The sequence below is a fragment of the Motacilla alba genome, chromosome 17 (genome assembly GCF_015832195.1).
Source record: "Motacilla alba alba isolate MOTALB_02 chromosome 17, Motacilla_alba_V1.0_pri, whole genome shotgun sequence".
In the NCBI taxonomy this organism is placed as follows: domain Eukaryota; kingdom Metazoa; phylum Chordata; class Aves; order Passeriformes; family Motacillidae; genus Motacilla; species Motacilla alba.
The window spans coordinates 3,638,973-3,655,574 of record NC_052032.1 but is presented as its reverse complement, the minus strand read 5'-3'; the positions used below and the strand labels follow the sequence as shown (position 1 = coordinate 3,655,574).

General features: G+C 51.0%; 1 protein-coding gene across 1 annotated transcript in view; it reads left to right on the top strand.

Annotated features, from left to right (window-relative positions):
• Positions 1-16,602, top strand: part of ASTN2 (astrotactin 2) — a 323,686-nt gene that overhangs the window by 135,210 nt on the left and 171,874 nt on the right. Inside the window, exons 8-10 of the mRNA XM_038156713.1 lie at positions 6,621-6,705; positions 6,846-6,920; positions 7,348-7,485. Coding sequence (XP_038012641.1) covers positions 6,621-6,705; positions 6,846-6,920; positions 7,348-7,485 — 298 coding nt within the window. The remainder of the gene's footprint in view (positions 1-6,620; positions 6,706-6,845; positions 6,921-7,347; positions 7,486-16,602) is intronic.

The following is a 16,602-nucleotide window of genomic DNA, read 5'->3' as shown; positions in this document are numbered from 1 at the left end:
AAGTTTCCCCACCAGGCTGAGCTGACTGTAACCCCAGGATACACTGCATGTACTTTCAGATTTATTTTTATTAATGTCGTTCTATTTTTAAGGGTGATTTATTTTTATCACCATGAGAGAGGAAGGCCTGTGGTTTTATGGCAGCACATAAATCCTGTCTGGATTTCAACCTTTTCGGGTCAGGGATTTTATCCTCTCCGTGAGCATCCCAAGCTATGGGTGCCAGGGATTCCCCTGTCCTCTGCCTTCTCAGGCTGGATAGAATATCCATGAGAATGATGGACTGAAGTTTGTCCTCTCTGGAGGCTGAAAGCCTTCAAAGTTGCCCCTGTGAAGAGCAGCAGAGCCAGAATTGAAGTCCTCCAGCACATTTATGGCTAACCTGCCTTCAGCCTTTCCCTTGGAGCCACTCCACGGCAGTGTGGATCCAGCCTTGTCCCAAGCTCCCTTGGGTGTAGACAGACCTCTGTGGCAGCACCTATGGTGGCAGCGCCATGGGCTCCTGGCACACCTTTGGACAGAGAGCCCCAGGTCACACATGCTCTCTCTGGTGCTGCTCAAGCTCTTACCTCTCCCAGCACACACTTTGGGTTGGAGTTTGGGACAGGATTTGCCTGCACAATGTATTGACTTGTGACTCTGGACACTCCGTACTCCTTCAGTGTGGAGAATAATTCCCAGTGAAAACTCTGAAACACTAGGAAATGCCAAAATCCACTTTGTTGCCTGACCTTAATTTGCCTTCCCTTGCGTCTCTGTCGTGTGACTCACTCTGTAATTAAATGATTGCTGCCCCCCTGACAAATTTGAAACCTGTGTTGTGAAGCCCCAGCTCATCAGAGCGTTTCAGAGGGAGCACTGACATCTGCACATGAGCAAAATGTCATCTCCCTCATCCCTCCTGCCTTGGAAACAGCCAGGCTGGTTGGTCTGACTGCAGATCCAGAGACAAGTGGACGCTGCTGCGATGTGACACAGTGACCATGTCCAGCTGCCACATCAGAGGGGACAGGCGCCTCTCCGGGACAGGATGTGCTCCTTGGCTGGAGATGTTCAGCCAAAATCCCCCATGCTCCTGGCAGGTGCTGCCTGTGCTGCTTGAGACCAGAACGGGGAAGGTTTGTTGTCTTGTGGGACTGGCTGTCAGCTCTCCTCTCTCTCCATGTTTTGAAGAGATGTGGGAGCACTGCTGGTGCTGCTGCTCGTGCCACGCACTGGGATACCCCTAGGGAAAATCCAGGAGTGCTTGCTGCCTCGCTGGCCTCCCTCACCAGCCTCGATGAGAGCATCCCTTTCCAGCAGCATATGCAAATCCTGATTTGTGAGCACAATTACCTGCTTTGTATGCACAAAACCCATTCACTTGCACATTCTGTGGGCATTGCTGAAGAGACCTGCTGGAGAATCAGTCCCTCAGGGCCAAATGCTGGAAGAAACAGCCTCTGATTTTGTGCTGTCAGGCTTGCTGGAGCAGTGGCATAAATGTGATGGATAGCTACCTTGATTAGCAGGTGCAAATGTGTTGAATTTTTTTCCCCCCATCTATAAATCAGGCTTTTCTTCATCAAAATTCTCTCGTTGCATCCACAATTGGTAGCCCCCCCGCTTCCCCCCTCCCCAAAGCAGTAAGCACGAGCTTGAATGAACCAGATGAAATGTAGGAGCAAAGGTTCTTTTCTGGAAACTGGCAGGAGGAGATAAAAGAAAAAAGGTTTCCATCATCATCCAAATAGGCCAGTTTGTCACCAGAGCCACAGATGGTACTGCTGTCTGGGTAGGACAGGGGTGTGTGGTGGGCAGGAGGCAGCTGAAAGTCATTTTACACAGAGCTATTTTTTTAAAGGCAACCTGTTAAGGGGATTTGGAGTTTGCAGAGCTGAGCATGTAAATCAGGAGATGACCAGCCTTGGCAGGGGTGTATTTGTGTTTATGGAAACAGCCACCCCTTCCTATAGTTCAGTTTAATACCATGCAGGTTCTGTGCACATCAAGTAATATTTGTTTGTTCTTGTTCTGCTGTTTTTGCTGTTGGAGGATCCTGGTGCCTTTATTGACTTAGACTTTTATAGGAGGAGGTTCTGTCTCTCTAAGGTATGGAGTTTAATAACTTGGTCAAAACCCATGTAATATCCCATTCCTTTTCCTGCGGTGGCACAGCTTGCCTCGTGCACCAGGCAGGGCAGGAGGCAGTTAACTCCCAAGCTAATTTAGCTCCAGGCTGAAGTGTTATACATAAACAGCAATCAAAACCCGTGCCTGCGAGGGGCCGAGGTAAGGTTATCTCTGCTGTCTTTGCACTCTCATTTTCTGCCATTAGAGTGTTTAATCCTGCAGCTGCTAATGTTCTTGTAATGGCATTTTCTGTGCTTGTCTAAAGAGCACAGGGAGGAGGGAAGAGGGATGGGTTTTGCCTTATAGAGCTGCTCCTGAACCCATCCCTCTGACTGGGCCATCCAACCAGGGCTGCAGGGGCTTCTCGCCCCTCCATGGCCAGCTCTGGGGCAGTGCCCAGCCCAGAAGGTGACAGCTGTGGCACACAGGCCACCCTCAGGACCTCTCTGCTTCCTTGCATCAGCTCATGCGTTCCTTGGAGGTGCGGTGTAGAAGCTGAGCAGATGATAATGAGAATTAAATCTGTGCAGAGCTTAAACCCAGGCACAATCCTTGGAGGTTAAGCTTGCACTTAAGTGCTGTGATGGATGAGGGTGAGGAGGGTGACTTCCAGCAGGGGTAGAGGAGGGATAACTGTCAAATTCACTCCAGGTTTTCCCTCCATGCTCTGTGCCAGGTCGGCAGGGCAGGAAGCCACTTTCTTTGTCTTGTTCCTAGAGTTTAAACTGCTTCTGGAAAAGTTGCATTTCTCATCAGGATGAAGCAGATGCTCAGGTTTGGAAAGTGCCACCCCTGAAGAGCAGGAGCAGCAGGTGCCAGGGGTAGAAGAGGAGCTTTTCAGAGAGCTTCACTGGGAGGCTGGGAATGTGGTGCTGCAGCTGTGAGGCTCAGTGGCACTGAGGATGCTCTGCAGGAGGTGTGTGTGTCCAGAGAGGAGAGGACACAAAAACTGGGGCTGAGCTCAGTATCCCTTTGGGTGGGAGAGGCAGCCCAGAAACGGGTGTGAGTGTGTTTGTGCCATGCCCACACAGCTGGGAAGGTGTGTGTTTATACCCCACAGCCTTTGGGATCAGGCTACCACCCAAGCTGGGGTTGGGACTTGTCCCCAGCACGTACCTGTGCAGCCGGGGCACAGCCCTGGCACAGCAGGGCATTCCTCCAGGACAAGGGTGAGTGCCAGCACTGGAGGTGCTGCCAGGAGGGAGTCACGGACACCAGCAGTGCCAAGGGAAGGCTGACAAGCAACAGCTTTGCTCCACCACTGCCAGAGCTCCTCCAGCTCCTTAAATGAAAGTGCCGGTGACAGCACTGAGCAGCTTCCCTGGGAGCACAGGGGCCCTGGGATCCTCCATTCCTGCTGTGCACTGGGTGGATTAGGGGGATTCTTGCAGCATTATCACCAGGGATCACTCTCTCCATAATGAGGCTAACAGGCTTATCCTGGCGTGCTGATGGTTCATCCTGCAGCCCTGCTCTGCTGCTCCCAGGCCCTGTGGGGCTGGGCAGGGAGGGTGTGAGTGCAGCGTGAGACCCCATTCCCCGTTCCAGCAGAAGCAGCAGCACATTGTAGAGACTGTAATGAAGAAATAGTTCAGCAGCTTCCAGCTTTTCTATTAAAAAAAAAAAGAAAAAAAAAAAGAAGAGAGAGCTAAAGCCTCCACCTGTTTAATAACACACTGGAAACACAGTATTGGACCTCCAGAGCTGGGCACTGGGACCTGCTCTCATTTATACTGAGCGAGCCGTGATCCTTCCTTTGGCTGTAACAGCTGAATGATTGCCATGGATTACCCAGCCTGGTTTGTGGCTTCTGAATCCAAAGGCAGAGGGAGGAGTGTGCGTGGCAGGGGCAGGGTGGTGGCAATGGGAGCAGGATTCTTGTCCTGGGGGTTGGTAGGTCCTGGTTCATTTGTGCTCCTGCAGCAGCTGAGTGCTGCACAGAGGCGTGTGCAGGACCTGTGGAAATTGCATCCAGCTCCAGGTGCAGTTACTTGTCAAACTTGGTTACTTTGGTTGACTTTGGCTTCAAGCTCAGCTTGCATCCTAACTCAGCTGCAGCAGGGCTGAGTGGCTAACTGTGTCCATCTCGGGTGCACTTGCTTTGAACAAGGACTCTCTAGTTTGGCCTTTTGATGCTTTGATTCATTTCAGCAGCATGTTGAAAAACGTACAATAAAGAGGGCTTAGAGGTATGGGAACCCTATTTCCCCCACTCCAGACACTTTATCAGGTGTTTCCTATTCCGTGGGGGTTAGCCAGGCTCAGCATCCTCAGCATTGTCGCTGGGAAGGATGGGGACAGACTGAAAATAACAGAGTAGTTTGGGGAGCCCAAGAAGGAAGGTGGATGCTGTTGGGGAGAGGGCAAAAGCTCCTGAGAACCTGTAAGAGCACAGCAGATTCTGCTGAAATTTTTTGGAAGCCCCACTTATTGTCAGTTCATAGTTCCTGACAGAGAAATAGATCCTAAGACATCTGACCTGAGGTGATGGATTCCTCACTCTTCCAGCAGACTGCAGCCCTCAGCTGATCCCGTGCTGGGAGCCATCCTGTCCAGTTTCCAAAACCTTGCCAAAGGGGTGTAGGTCGCCCTGGGAAAGCTGTGGAAAGCTGATCCCCACTCTCTCCTGCCCTGGGTCTCCTCCCCAGCTGGTGGCACCACTTGCCCTCTCACTTACTGAAATAAACCTCCCAATAAACCTCCCAATAAAGTCTTGAGCACCGGCTGTAGCTGCTGAACCTCCAGGATTGGAGTTGATAAAATCAATATTTCCCCTGGTTGATAGAGTTCCTCTTTCTGATGCCAAACTGATGGAGCAGTAAACAAGCCAGCAGGCAAAATAAACCCTCCTGCACCGTGGCGAGGGGGTTCACCACCCAGCACCCCCAGCCACAGATATGGGGGAGGCTTTTGGGCCATGGGATGCTGACCTCTCTTGGTGTTTTTTCTTTTCTTGCTCTAATTTCTGTGGCAGGAGCCAAGAGCGAGCCAGTGCCCCAAGACTCCCAGCTCTGCTTTGCAAGCACTTTGAGATGTCTCTCATTTGCAGAGCATATATTTGTTATGTAATAAGCGCCAGGAATTAATGATCCACAGCACGGCTGGGGAAACTTGCGTACTAAGCACCCAAGGAAAAAATAACTTTTCTTTTTTTAAAATCACTGATGGAGCCATTAGGACCTGTGTTTTCCTGCACTGAGACCGCCCCAGCCCCCGGGCACGGCAGAGCCTGAGCAGGGCCAAGCGCTGCCATCTCTCTCCCAACTCCTTCCCTTTGGAGCAGCAATGTTCCTGCCGCTCCTGTTATGAATCATGAGGTTAGCAGCTTTTGACAGATCATAAATCAGTGCTTCGAAGTCGCTAGGACAAATCCCAGGACATTTAATCTTTAATATTAGACGCGTTTGAGGCAGTGAATATTTCATGAAGGTGCTGTTGCATTTTAGCACATCATTAGCCGTCTCTTTTTTCCCCCCACTCTTTCCTTTTTTTGCTGCCTCTCCCTTCTCAGGCGTCTCTTCCTCAAAAATCTCAGTGGTTGAATCCCCGTCTCACTCCCTCCTGACAATAAAGCTCTTTACTGTAATCCTTGTGAGGCATTTTAAGAACTTGCTTAAGGAGGAGCACGCAGGTAGCTGCCAGTCTGCCTTGCCACTGTGAGGGGGGTCCCCAGCATCCCCCCAGGTCCCCACCCCAGCAATGTTTACAGCTCAGCTTTGCTGCACTGTCAGGCACGATGGGGAGAGGAGGGGAGGATGGGGGAAACACTGGCAGCAGCTTGTAGCAGAAACTCCACGTGCAAATCCAATTAATCTTTTGATTTTGCTGTTTCTTGCTCCGGGTTATGTATTTCTACCAAACACTGAATCAATGTGGGCCAAGTGCAGTCGGGTTTCTGGTGTGGGAAATGTCTTCTCCTGCTGTCAAAATTGAGGAGCAGGGTGAGGCAGCACCCAGAGAACCGAGGGGAGCAGGGCTGAGAGCCCCTCCTCTGTGGGATGGGGACACAGCATGGGAACTGTCTGGGGAGGGTGGAATTTAGGGGTTCTGCACCTTTCAGTGGGAGTTTGGGCTGCAGGAGATTCTGCTCTCTTGTCCTGCTGCCAGATGGCAGAGCAGAGTTGGGAAGGGGATGTGGGATGTGTTTGTGGTGCCCACCTTGGGCATTGCACAGGGTGGACACTGGAAGGTCAAGATCCCTGCTGAGGAGTGAACCCCTGGCTGCAGGACTGCACAGGAACACTGGTTAAGGACAGACCTTCTGCATCATTAAACCCCATCCCCAGCTCCTGTGGGTGCTGCATCCTGTAATCCCCTTCCTGAGAAGAACCACAGGTTTCTTACAGCTTTCCACATCTCCTTCTCCACACCCCCTGGGTTTAGAGTCCAAAGTGCTCCAGAGGCACAGGAGGAACCAGAGGTGGGCAGCAGGGGAGGAGGGTCTGACTCTGCAGTCACTGCCATGCCTCTGGGCCAGAGCCATCTCATCCTTGCCTGCTCTGTCCTAGGAGAGTGCAGCTGCCACGAAGGGTACGCCCCGGACCCCGTGCATCGGCACCTGTGCGTGCGCAGCGACTGGGGACACAGCGAGGGGTGAGTGGGGACACCGGGCTGGGGGTCTGCCCCGGCTCCTGTGCTGCTGAGGAGCGCAGTTCTTCTCCCCCTGAATGATCACCGTGCCCCTTGCCCAGCCCAGTGGTGTGCTCAGCTGCTTTTGCCCTCTCTCCTGCCAGGCCCTGGCCCTACACGACGCTGGAGCGGGGGTATGACTTGGTCACAGGAGAGCAGGCGCCAGAGAAGATACTCAGGTGAGTCAGAGCAGGGTTCAGCTGGGACATTTGGGAAGGGAGAGCCATGAGGATGTCCCAGTGGGTGCAACCTTTTGGTCAATCCCAGCTCATTGTTGTGCTGGTGATGGGACAAGTGTCGTTTGTCTGTGACAGACCTGAAAGATTTGTCCGTATTTGGCAGGCAGAGAAGGGTTCCTCTCTTGTCCCTGCAGCAAACGTGAGGGCAGCATGTACAGAAACTCCTTCTGGAATAAAAAGAAGATTTTTCCCATCCCCATGTTCTCCTGTCACATCTCAAGTCATTCCTCTCCTGTCTTCAGGACAAGACTAAATCACTGACTTATCTCATGGTGCCACCACTGCTCTGCCTTCCGAGCAGGCAGTGCAGGGCCACCATTCCCTGTGGACACTCTGCTCCTGTGTGACACGTTTGTCCTTCCTCCAGGTCCACCTACAGTCTGGGTCAAGGGCTGTGGCTGCCAGTCAGTAAGAGCTTTGTGGTGCCCCCCGTGGAGCTTTCCATCAATCCCCTTGCCAGCTGCAAGACAGATGTTCTGGTGACTGAAGATCCAGCAGACGTCAGGTAGGAAGCAGATTTCTCATTTTCTTCATGCTTGAGTGCCTACACTGCTCTTTAAATTGTTATTGAGGATGCAGTAATTTCTGTGATGATAAGTTTGATTAATTTCCTTCCAATAAGAAATCTGCTGTGATTGCTCTCCAGGCTCTTTGGGCTGATGGGTCTAGGCCAGGCCTGAGTGTGTAACTCTGAAATCTGCCAGTACAGGCAGGTGAATTGGTAGGAATCTGTGGCAAGGCAATTTGAGACTGGCTTAAATGTAATGTTAGATTGCAGTGCTTAAATGGATGCATTTACTGGGATGGAGGGGCTGTCATCTTTCTGAAACTCATACCTGTATCACATCCACCTGGCACTGGTATCTGCTGGGATGCTCATGAAGGGTGAAAGGCCATGTTGCTCATCCAATAATGACACAATTAGAGGGGTTTTTTTGGGTTTTTTTCCCCTTTTTGGAGTTCAGTGAATGCCTGGACATTTTGCTGATCACCTTGGTGGTGGTTATCCTCTTTGGTCTGGTTTACAAGGGTTTAACTGTAAATTATAAGGGTTTAATTCTGAACGTATTTAGTGTGTATTCCCCTCTCCCATTAAATTAAGACTGAGCATGTGACTACTGGGTGCCAGGGAGACTCCGTGCTCCCTCCTTCCTTCACAGAATCACAGAATCACAGAATTTTTTAGGTTGGAAGAGACCTTTAAGATCATCAAGTCCAACCGATGTTCTAACACCTCAACTAGATCATGGCACCAAGTGCCACATCCAGTCTTTTTTTAAACACATCCAGGGATGGTGACTCCAGCACCTCCCTGGGCAGATGATTCCAGTATTTGACCACTTCCCTCCCTTCCTTCTTGCTGCTTTCTCCGGTTGACTCCAGACACAATTTCCTGACTTGAGAATCCTTGGTTGAATTATGAATCATCTCCCTGGGCACCAGCAGGATCCCTGTGTCCCCCAGCCCCTTCTATCTTGTCTTTCCCCAAAGTGATGAGGAATGGATTTCCATTCTTCTGTCCCATCATCTTGGCAGGGCTGTAGTTGAAGTGTCTACAAAAACTATGGCAGAGCCAGGACTGGCATCCAAGATGTCCTCACTTCCAAGTGTGTGTGTTTGTGTTGCTAATTAGTGCTTGTTCCCTTTCCTGGGAAAAGGGAACAGTGGTACATATCCATCACAGTTTGGCTCTTTTAGGGCCGGTGCTTTTCTTGTCTGCAACAACTTCTGCTTTTCATTTGAGAAGGAAAGGGGTTTATGCTAACATTTTCCAAGCCAAAGTGCCAAGAGAACATTATTTATTTCTTTCCTCCTCACATCTTCATTAAAAGTGCCTCAGTGAAGGTAGAGGCTCAGAAGCTTGTTTTCTGCTCCAGTGCAGTAATTGTCTCTGGGCACTGCTCCTTGTGGAAAAGTCTCTGTTGGGATGGATGAATGCCAGGCAGGAGGAGGGGAGGTTTTGGCACAAGGCTGTCGCCTGCTCCCCTCATAAATGGAACCTGTGCTGAGAATTCCAGGTATAAATACTGGAGTGGCTCAGGTGGAATATGGGAGGTGGGAGTTCACGGCACTTGTATCTTACACACAGGAGTTGCTGAATTATTAAAACTTTAATAAACGCAATAATAAATATTTGATGTTGAATTATGGAATGTTTCACAGATACAGTGAGAAGTGAAAAGCAATCTATTATTTCTACATTAGAACTGAAACACTTCTCAAATGAGCAGCTGCAAGCTGGGGATCCTCAGCACCCCAGGGTGGGTGGAACCCTCTTCTGAGGTTCTTGGGTGCTTTCATGCAGTGAGAAAGGTACTTTCAGAGCTGCTTATCTTGCAGCCTCTTTGCTTTATCTCTGGACTGACACAAGCAGCTTCTCAGGAGAGAAGTTTTGGTGGTTCAGATGTTCAGGTGGTGATCCAGCGCGCCAGGCGATCCGAGGTGTAGGTGTTCAAACACAGCCATCCTTCCCTCTGTCTGGAGGGGTTTCCTGGCTTTGGGACTGTGGCAGCACTGCTGTCCCTCCGTGCTGGGAGCTCCTGCAGGTGAATCACAGAATCATTTGGGTTGGAAAAGACCTCAAGGATTGAATCCAGCCTGTGACCAATCCCCACCTTGTCACCCAGACCAGAGCACTGAGTGCCAAGCTCAGTTACTTTTTGAATATTTCCAGGGATGAGATTTCCACCACCTCCCTGGGCAGCCCCTTCCAACGCTTGACAACCCTTTTCCAATGAAGAAACTCTTCCTGAACCTGCAGTGCCTGGGCTTTAACACAGCCCCATCTCCATGCCACGGGGCAGACCCTGGGCTGTGTTCCACCAGCTGCAGCACAGCTTTATCTCAGCACCCACCATGCCCCGTTTGCTGTCCTGTGTCACTGTGATGGTGGCTCAGTGCTGTGCTCCTTCTGTGTCTGTAATAACGAGCGTGCTGCTTTCCTGCAGACCTTTCATTAGTCTGACACCTTTGGCTCTGGGGTCACTTGTCTTGAAGAGTTTAATGGAGGAAAACGGCAGAAAGCCTGCTTTGGAGAAAACAAGTGATGAAGTCTTTACAACTCAGCGGGTTAAAGGTTCAAATGTGGTCTGGTGTTTTTATGAAGATGCTTGAGATGCAGAGGGACAGGTGGGGCTCGGCCTTTCAGCAGCTCTCTGGGGAAATGCTGCCTCCAGTGCTGTTCTCCGTGTGCTTCACTGCTGGGCAGTGCAACAAGCTGTACTTTGGTGGAGGGGTATGAAGGACCCAAACCTTCCCCTGCTGCAGCCAAGGCATTAGAGAAGCTTCCAGCAAACAGAAGCCAAAAGGCTTCGTGCAAACATCCCCCTCAGGATGCTCCAGGGGCTTCAGGGGACAGGACACAGCAGTGTGCAAAACTTGGGGCTGGAGGTTTTAGGGCTGTGCGTCATAAATTAGGAATGAGAGTGCTTAGAGTTAATGAAACTTGCATATATAATTTATCAGTGACCATATTGAGCATCCCTTCCTCAGCCCCAGAGTCTGATCCTCCACACAAGGATAGCATCAGTCACAGCCTGGGACTGTGACAGCCACGCTCACGGTGACGTCTTTGTTCAGATGAGCTTGGCCAGCAGTGCTGCAGGGCTCTCCCCACAGCCTGGGCTCCCGGGCTGGGCAGACTGTCCTGGCAGCACATCCCCTGCCACGACAAGAAATACATCCCACCTTGTCTTGCTTGTTTTCAAGACCCCTCTTTGCTTCCCTTCCCATCTCTTTCTCTTACCTGTATTTCTCCCATCACCTGGTGTTAAACACAGCAGTCTATACAATTTTGTTAAACAAATGACTGTTAGGTGTTCAGTCCTTCTGCTGGCCTTCCCTGGACACCTTGCCATCTCTGTTTGAGCCTTTGGAAGGTACAGCTTGTCCTGTGGGTCAGGAATTGCTGTAATTGTGGCGGTGTATGGGAAGGACCCACAGCCACAGCTCCCAGGTCCTGCTGCCCCAGCTCCGAGCATCCCTGCAGGGATAATAAAAGCATCCCTGCAAGGGATAATAAAAATATCCCTGTAGGGGATAATAAAAACATCTCTGCAGGGGATAATAAAAGCATCCCTTGGGGCACATAGAGCTGTGGGGGACCAAGAGGGGACTAGCCCTGGGGGCAGAGCACGGCACTGGCAGACACCCAGTGGTCACGGTTCACTGTGCCACCCGCTCTGCAGAAAAGTTGATAATTTCTGTTGAGCAGCTATAAATCAGAGGCACGAGCCTCAGCTGCTGCCTGACATGACATACAGCTCTATCGTTATGGCAACCATAGAAACAAATAAAAGCCTTGCCTTCGCTTGACAAGCCTTTGAGATGTCCTGATGGAGAGACAAGTGTTCAGCAGCAGAATGAATTCTCTTGAACTTGCTGTCGATTTATCTTCGTTTTGCTCCCAAGTGTGCCCCTTTGCTCTCTGAATTCTTCGCCAAAGTACAATCAACTGGATTTTTTATTTCTGGTTTTTCTTTATTTGTTTGTTATTTTTATTTTCAATTCTCTCAGAGGCAGAACACTCTGCTCCCCCTCTCTGTACCCTCATGAGTCCTGTCTTCTGTCAAGGATGGGAGCAAGGCTTTTTCTCCCTGTCCATGGCATTCACCAGCTCAGCCATGCTGTGCTCTTGCAGCCTCCCTGCTGCCCCAGCCTTACAGGCATTTAGAGTGATATTTTGAAGGGGTTTTGCAGTGATTTGGGCACTTGTGATTCTGCAAGTCAGTGGTGATCACTGTGGTGTGAGGCTCCCTGGGAGTGGAGGAGGATGAAAAATGAAGTGGATGAGAAAGGCAGAGGGTATCTGGAGAGTGTGGAAACAACTTTGCTGTCCCTGCTGTTTGCAGCAGCAAAACTCATCTGTCTGTGCCTTAACCTCCTTGCTGGTCTGCAGGAGCACAGATGAATGGGTGCAGCTGCAGGTGAGCATCCCTCAAGGTCAGGAGGTCCGTGTGGGATGGGATATGGCAGGCAGGCAGAGGGCACCCTGCCAGCTCTTCTTGCCATTTGTGCAGGGGATGCCATGGGAAATTGATCTTTTTTCCCCTTCTCTTCTTTCTTCTGCAGCCCTGGAGCAGAGCAGGCTGTGATTTTGGGGTGCTCAGTGCCATGGGGACCCTCGGCCAGGAGGCTGTGGGAAAGGAGAAGCCCCCTTTTCAGGCTGTTCCTGAGCAGGGGCCCGTGGCTCTCCTGCAGAGCCTCCTGCTCCGAGTGGCTGCATGATGGCCATGATGAATGGACAGCTTTGCATGATGGAGCAAATTGATCATTGCATCAGCAGGCACAGCTTACTCATTTCTGCAGAGAGGGCAATTCATTACTGTGCACGTCACAGAGACACCATCATCCCCACAGATAACATCCCCGGGCTCTGGCCTGTGCTTCTTATCACCTCATGAGAATGGGGTGTTGTGTTGTCTCCCAGAAAGTGGTGGAGAAGCATCTTTTGGTGCTTAACACTGGAACAGAGGCAGCCTTTGGCCTCATCCTCTGGAGAGCAGGGACAGATGCTTTACAGAGGGGCAGCCATCAGCCCCTGCCCTGCAGCTGTCAACTGAGCTTCCTCCTGGCTGCTTACCAGGATTTTTCCTCCTCCCTGCCTCCTGCTGTGATTTATGAGAGCAGGTTAGAAGAGTCAGGTACTTCTCACTTCGCCACGGGGGGACTAAATGGAGATGTAATCTTGCGGCAGGCACCGAGGGGTGCGAGCAGCAAAATAAGAGAATTAGGGGAGCAGTGTGATGGGGAAAGAGGGGAACCTCCCTCCAAGAAATGGAGCTGAAATTATCCAGGAAGGTGTAGGTGTAGGGTAGGTCAGAATCAAAATGTGGATCAACCCAGCACCTCTGGGACAGTGCAGGAGTTTTACTGCCCTCAAGCTGTCTCAACCTGCTGTCCATCAGCAGCCTTGGCATCCTTCATGCCCAGAATCCAGGGAACAGTTCAGCCTTCCCTCAGACCAGGCTTTTAGTAACTCCTGCTGCAATAATGCTGAGCTTCACTCTCTGTGCTCTGCTGTGTGAACTCACTGCGTTTTTGAGGTCTTAATGCTGCGCCGTAAAACTGCACAGAAAATGATCAAACCTCTTAGGGACAGGGGATGTAAATTTGGGCCTGGCTCGTAGGCAAATCCTTCACAGGGAGCACCAGCTACAAGTTTGGCAGCTGAGTGATTGCAGTTCCTCTCGTCCATGGTGCTGCAGAGCCCGGGAGGGAAAAAACCCCCAGCGAGTGAACAGATTTTGTTTATATGTTTATTGAGACAATTAAAAATACCCCACACTTGCCAAATCTGCAAACGCTGTCTCACACCCAGAATGATTCCCTTTGATGTCTCCGGGATCTCCTGCCACAGAGAAGGGTTTGGCACTGGGCTCTGTAGCTCCTCCACATTCTCCATATGGATCTGCTGTTGTAGCTGTGTGTCCATCCACCCGTCCACGTGGGATCTGTGTGGAGCAGGATCCTGACAGGGCTGAGACAAGCAGTGGTGGTTTGGAGGGGGAGGCTGGGCTCTAACACACTCTGAATGCTTAGCAAAAAGGGTGCAGCAAGGTAGCAAAACCAGACCTTGGGTTCCTGTGTTGAAAGGTGTTTTTCCCTCCCTGTTTGATGTTGTTATTTGTTTTTATGTCGCTGCCTTTGCTTTCTGTTAACCAGCGGCTGGAGTGTGCTTTGTAGCTGCCTGTTCAAAGCACAGCCCCTTGGCCTCTCTCTTTATACAGCCTCTCTGTACTATTTTTCATGAATTACAATTTTGTACCCCTATTTGAGTTTTATTACCTTTGTTTTTGTTTGCATTTCCTGCCTGAGGAAGGGACTGGAAGGTTTGCAGGAGGAAGAGCCAGGCAGCTCCTACCCTGGCCCAGACAGGATGCTGGGAGGATGCCTGGCTGGGGCAGTGACACTGGGAAATGCCTTTTCTTCAGTTATTTCTTAACACAACTCAGTGGAAAGAACTGGTCCAAAAACCAGCTCTGATGAGATTCCAGTTGCCTAAAACCTGCCTGATGTGGATGGGATCTACTCTTCCTTTCCTGTTTTTATTTCCTGTAACAATTGCTGGATCACTTCAGCCAAAGGACAAAGCTAATAAAATTCAGTGGAGCCAAAATGTTCCTGGGAGTGTGCCAGGAACCTGTGACAGCCTCCACAGCCAGGGAGGAAAAACCACCTCTGTGGAGATGACAGGAATGGAGATGGACACAAGCAGGGCAACTTTGTCCTTCTTTTAGGGCACTGCAAGAAGACAGTGTCCCTTGCAAGCTTGGGAAGGGCTCTTGGAAAGGGCTGGCAGCTCAGGGAGAGTCCCGGACTCCCTTTTTCCTGGTAAAGCCAGGATATGCTGCACCATGGAAGAGAGACCTCCAGGTTGATTTCTATGGGGATTTATTAATTGCTAAAGGCAAAAGGGGATGCAGGTGCTGCTGCAGAGGACATGGTCTCACTGTGGAGGGATGAGGGACGGCAGCTCAGGCCAAGGGGCAAAGCTCCCGTTTGATTTTCACCCCAGGGCAGCCAGGGCTGGCCACAGCCAGTGACCCAGGACAGCTGTGCTCCATGAAGACAAGTGAAGTTAATTAGTTTCAGCTCCTGCTCCTCAGCAGCAGAGCCCGGGTGATGTTTCCACTCCTCAGTGCAGTGCCCTGCTGCTCTGGCTGCTGCCCTCCGGGGATTTGCTCCACTCCAGGATATCACCCTGGCTCTTGGGGTGATTTATTAGGAAAAGATGCCCTTTGTGGCTTTAGTGCAGCACTTTGCAGGCAGCTCAGAGTAACTTTGCTCGTGCAGTGCTGCTCCTTCTCATTCCACATTTTCCTGATGCAGGAGAGAGGCTCTGCAGACCCTCCCTGGCCCTCTCACCCCCAGGCAAAGCAGCCAAATCAGCTCAAAAGGAGTTTAGAAGCAACAAGAAGTTCAATTCATGGCTTACAGGCAATGCCAGCATTGCACAGGGTGGGAATGGTGTGTCCTGTGTGACCTTGCCCACTGGCTCACAAAACCTTTTCATCTTTTGTCAAGGCTGGATCAGACTGAAGATCCACTGCCCTTTGCCTCCAGTCTGCACAGATTTTGTATCATTCCCTTTTTGGTCTGTGCATTTGGTCTCCTTTTCTGATTTAGATGTTTTGAGTTCTTGTCAGGGCTTTCTCCAGTCTCCCCAAAGTGCCAAAAGCAAAATCTGCCTTGACTTTTTCCTGCTGCACATGTTTCAGTCCCGGCAGTCTGGGGGGTGGTGATGCTTTCCCGGGCACTTTGCTGGAAACTTAACTGTGTTAAGCAAAATATTGTTTTCAGGGACTAAATCAAAGAGCAGTGCAAAGCTGGAGAGGTTTGGAAGGAGGGCTGGGGAGTGAGCGGGGGGAAAATAACATCAAGAAAATTAGGTGAAGCCTTGCAAAAAAATAATCCCATCTTGGGAATTGCCCTGCTTTCCCTGCCTGAAGAATTACTCTGCCATAATCAATTCAGCTCTTGATGTTTCCTGCGGTGTTTTTGATATTATGAGATGTTATTGACTGCAACCAAGTGCCTTTTATCAAAAGTTAGATGGGTGCAGTTGGGGACCCACTGCCACAGGCTGTGCCACGCTCAGGGCTGGACTGATCTGAGTGCAGGCAGGGCAGGGAAGGAGGGATGGGGATGGAGCACAGTCTGTGTGGGATTATCCAGGGCCTGTTCCACCTCCAGCAGAGGGAACAGAAGGGGCTCACGTGGAGCAGGCTGGAGGGGAGGCCTGCAGTGGATGGAGAGCCCCCAGTTGCACTGGGAGCAGGCTGGAGGGGAGGCTGCAGTGGATGGAGAGCCCCCAGTTGCACTGGGAGCAGGCTGGAGGGGAGGCTGCAGTGGATGGAGAGCCCCCAGTTGCACTGGGACACACTCAGGAGCGTTGGCTCAGCAGCTGGATGAGTCTGGGGGGAGAACCTGCCCCTGTGTCCTGCAAACAGGAGGTCTGGGCAGTGCACAGCAGAGTTCATCCCAGGTGCCACAGGGCTGAGTAGCCAAATGCAAACTGATGTTTCACCTCATGTGTAAGGCAGAGCTGTCCTCTGTCTGTCCCAGCTGGGGAGTGTCCCCTGCTGCTGCTCTCCCTGCTGGCCCCTGTCACTGCCTCCCACATCCATCCCAGCCCTGCCACAGGGCTCTCTCCTGGCAGCAGCTCGTGGAGAGCCGTGCAGAACCCAGCAGCACACAATTAAACCCCAGCTAATACTTCCCTGCTTCTGCCCAGGGCTTAGAGTGACACAAATGAAGCAGCTGAGCATTAAGGCAGGATGCTGTGTAAATATGCACTGAGCTTTTGCAGAGAGAAGTCTCTTCATTCTCTTCAGTCCACATTTCCTTTCTTTTTTATTTATTTATTTTTTTTTAATCAGTGTGTCTCAAACACAGGCCAGAGCTGGAGGTGTTAGTTCTGACTGTGGGTGCTCTGGGTTTGGACTGTGGGTTCTCTGGGGCCATAATTGAGGAGTTTTAAAATAGTTATGATAAAGTTGTGATTGAATAGATGAATGGCTCATCATCTGGTGGAATCACAGGACCACGGAGTGGTTTGGGCTGGAAGGAACCTCACAGATCATCCTGTCCAACCCCCCTGCCCACGGTGGCTCACACCCCC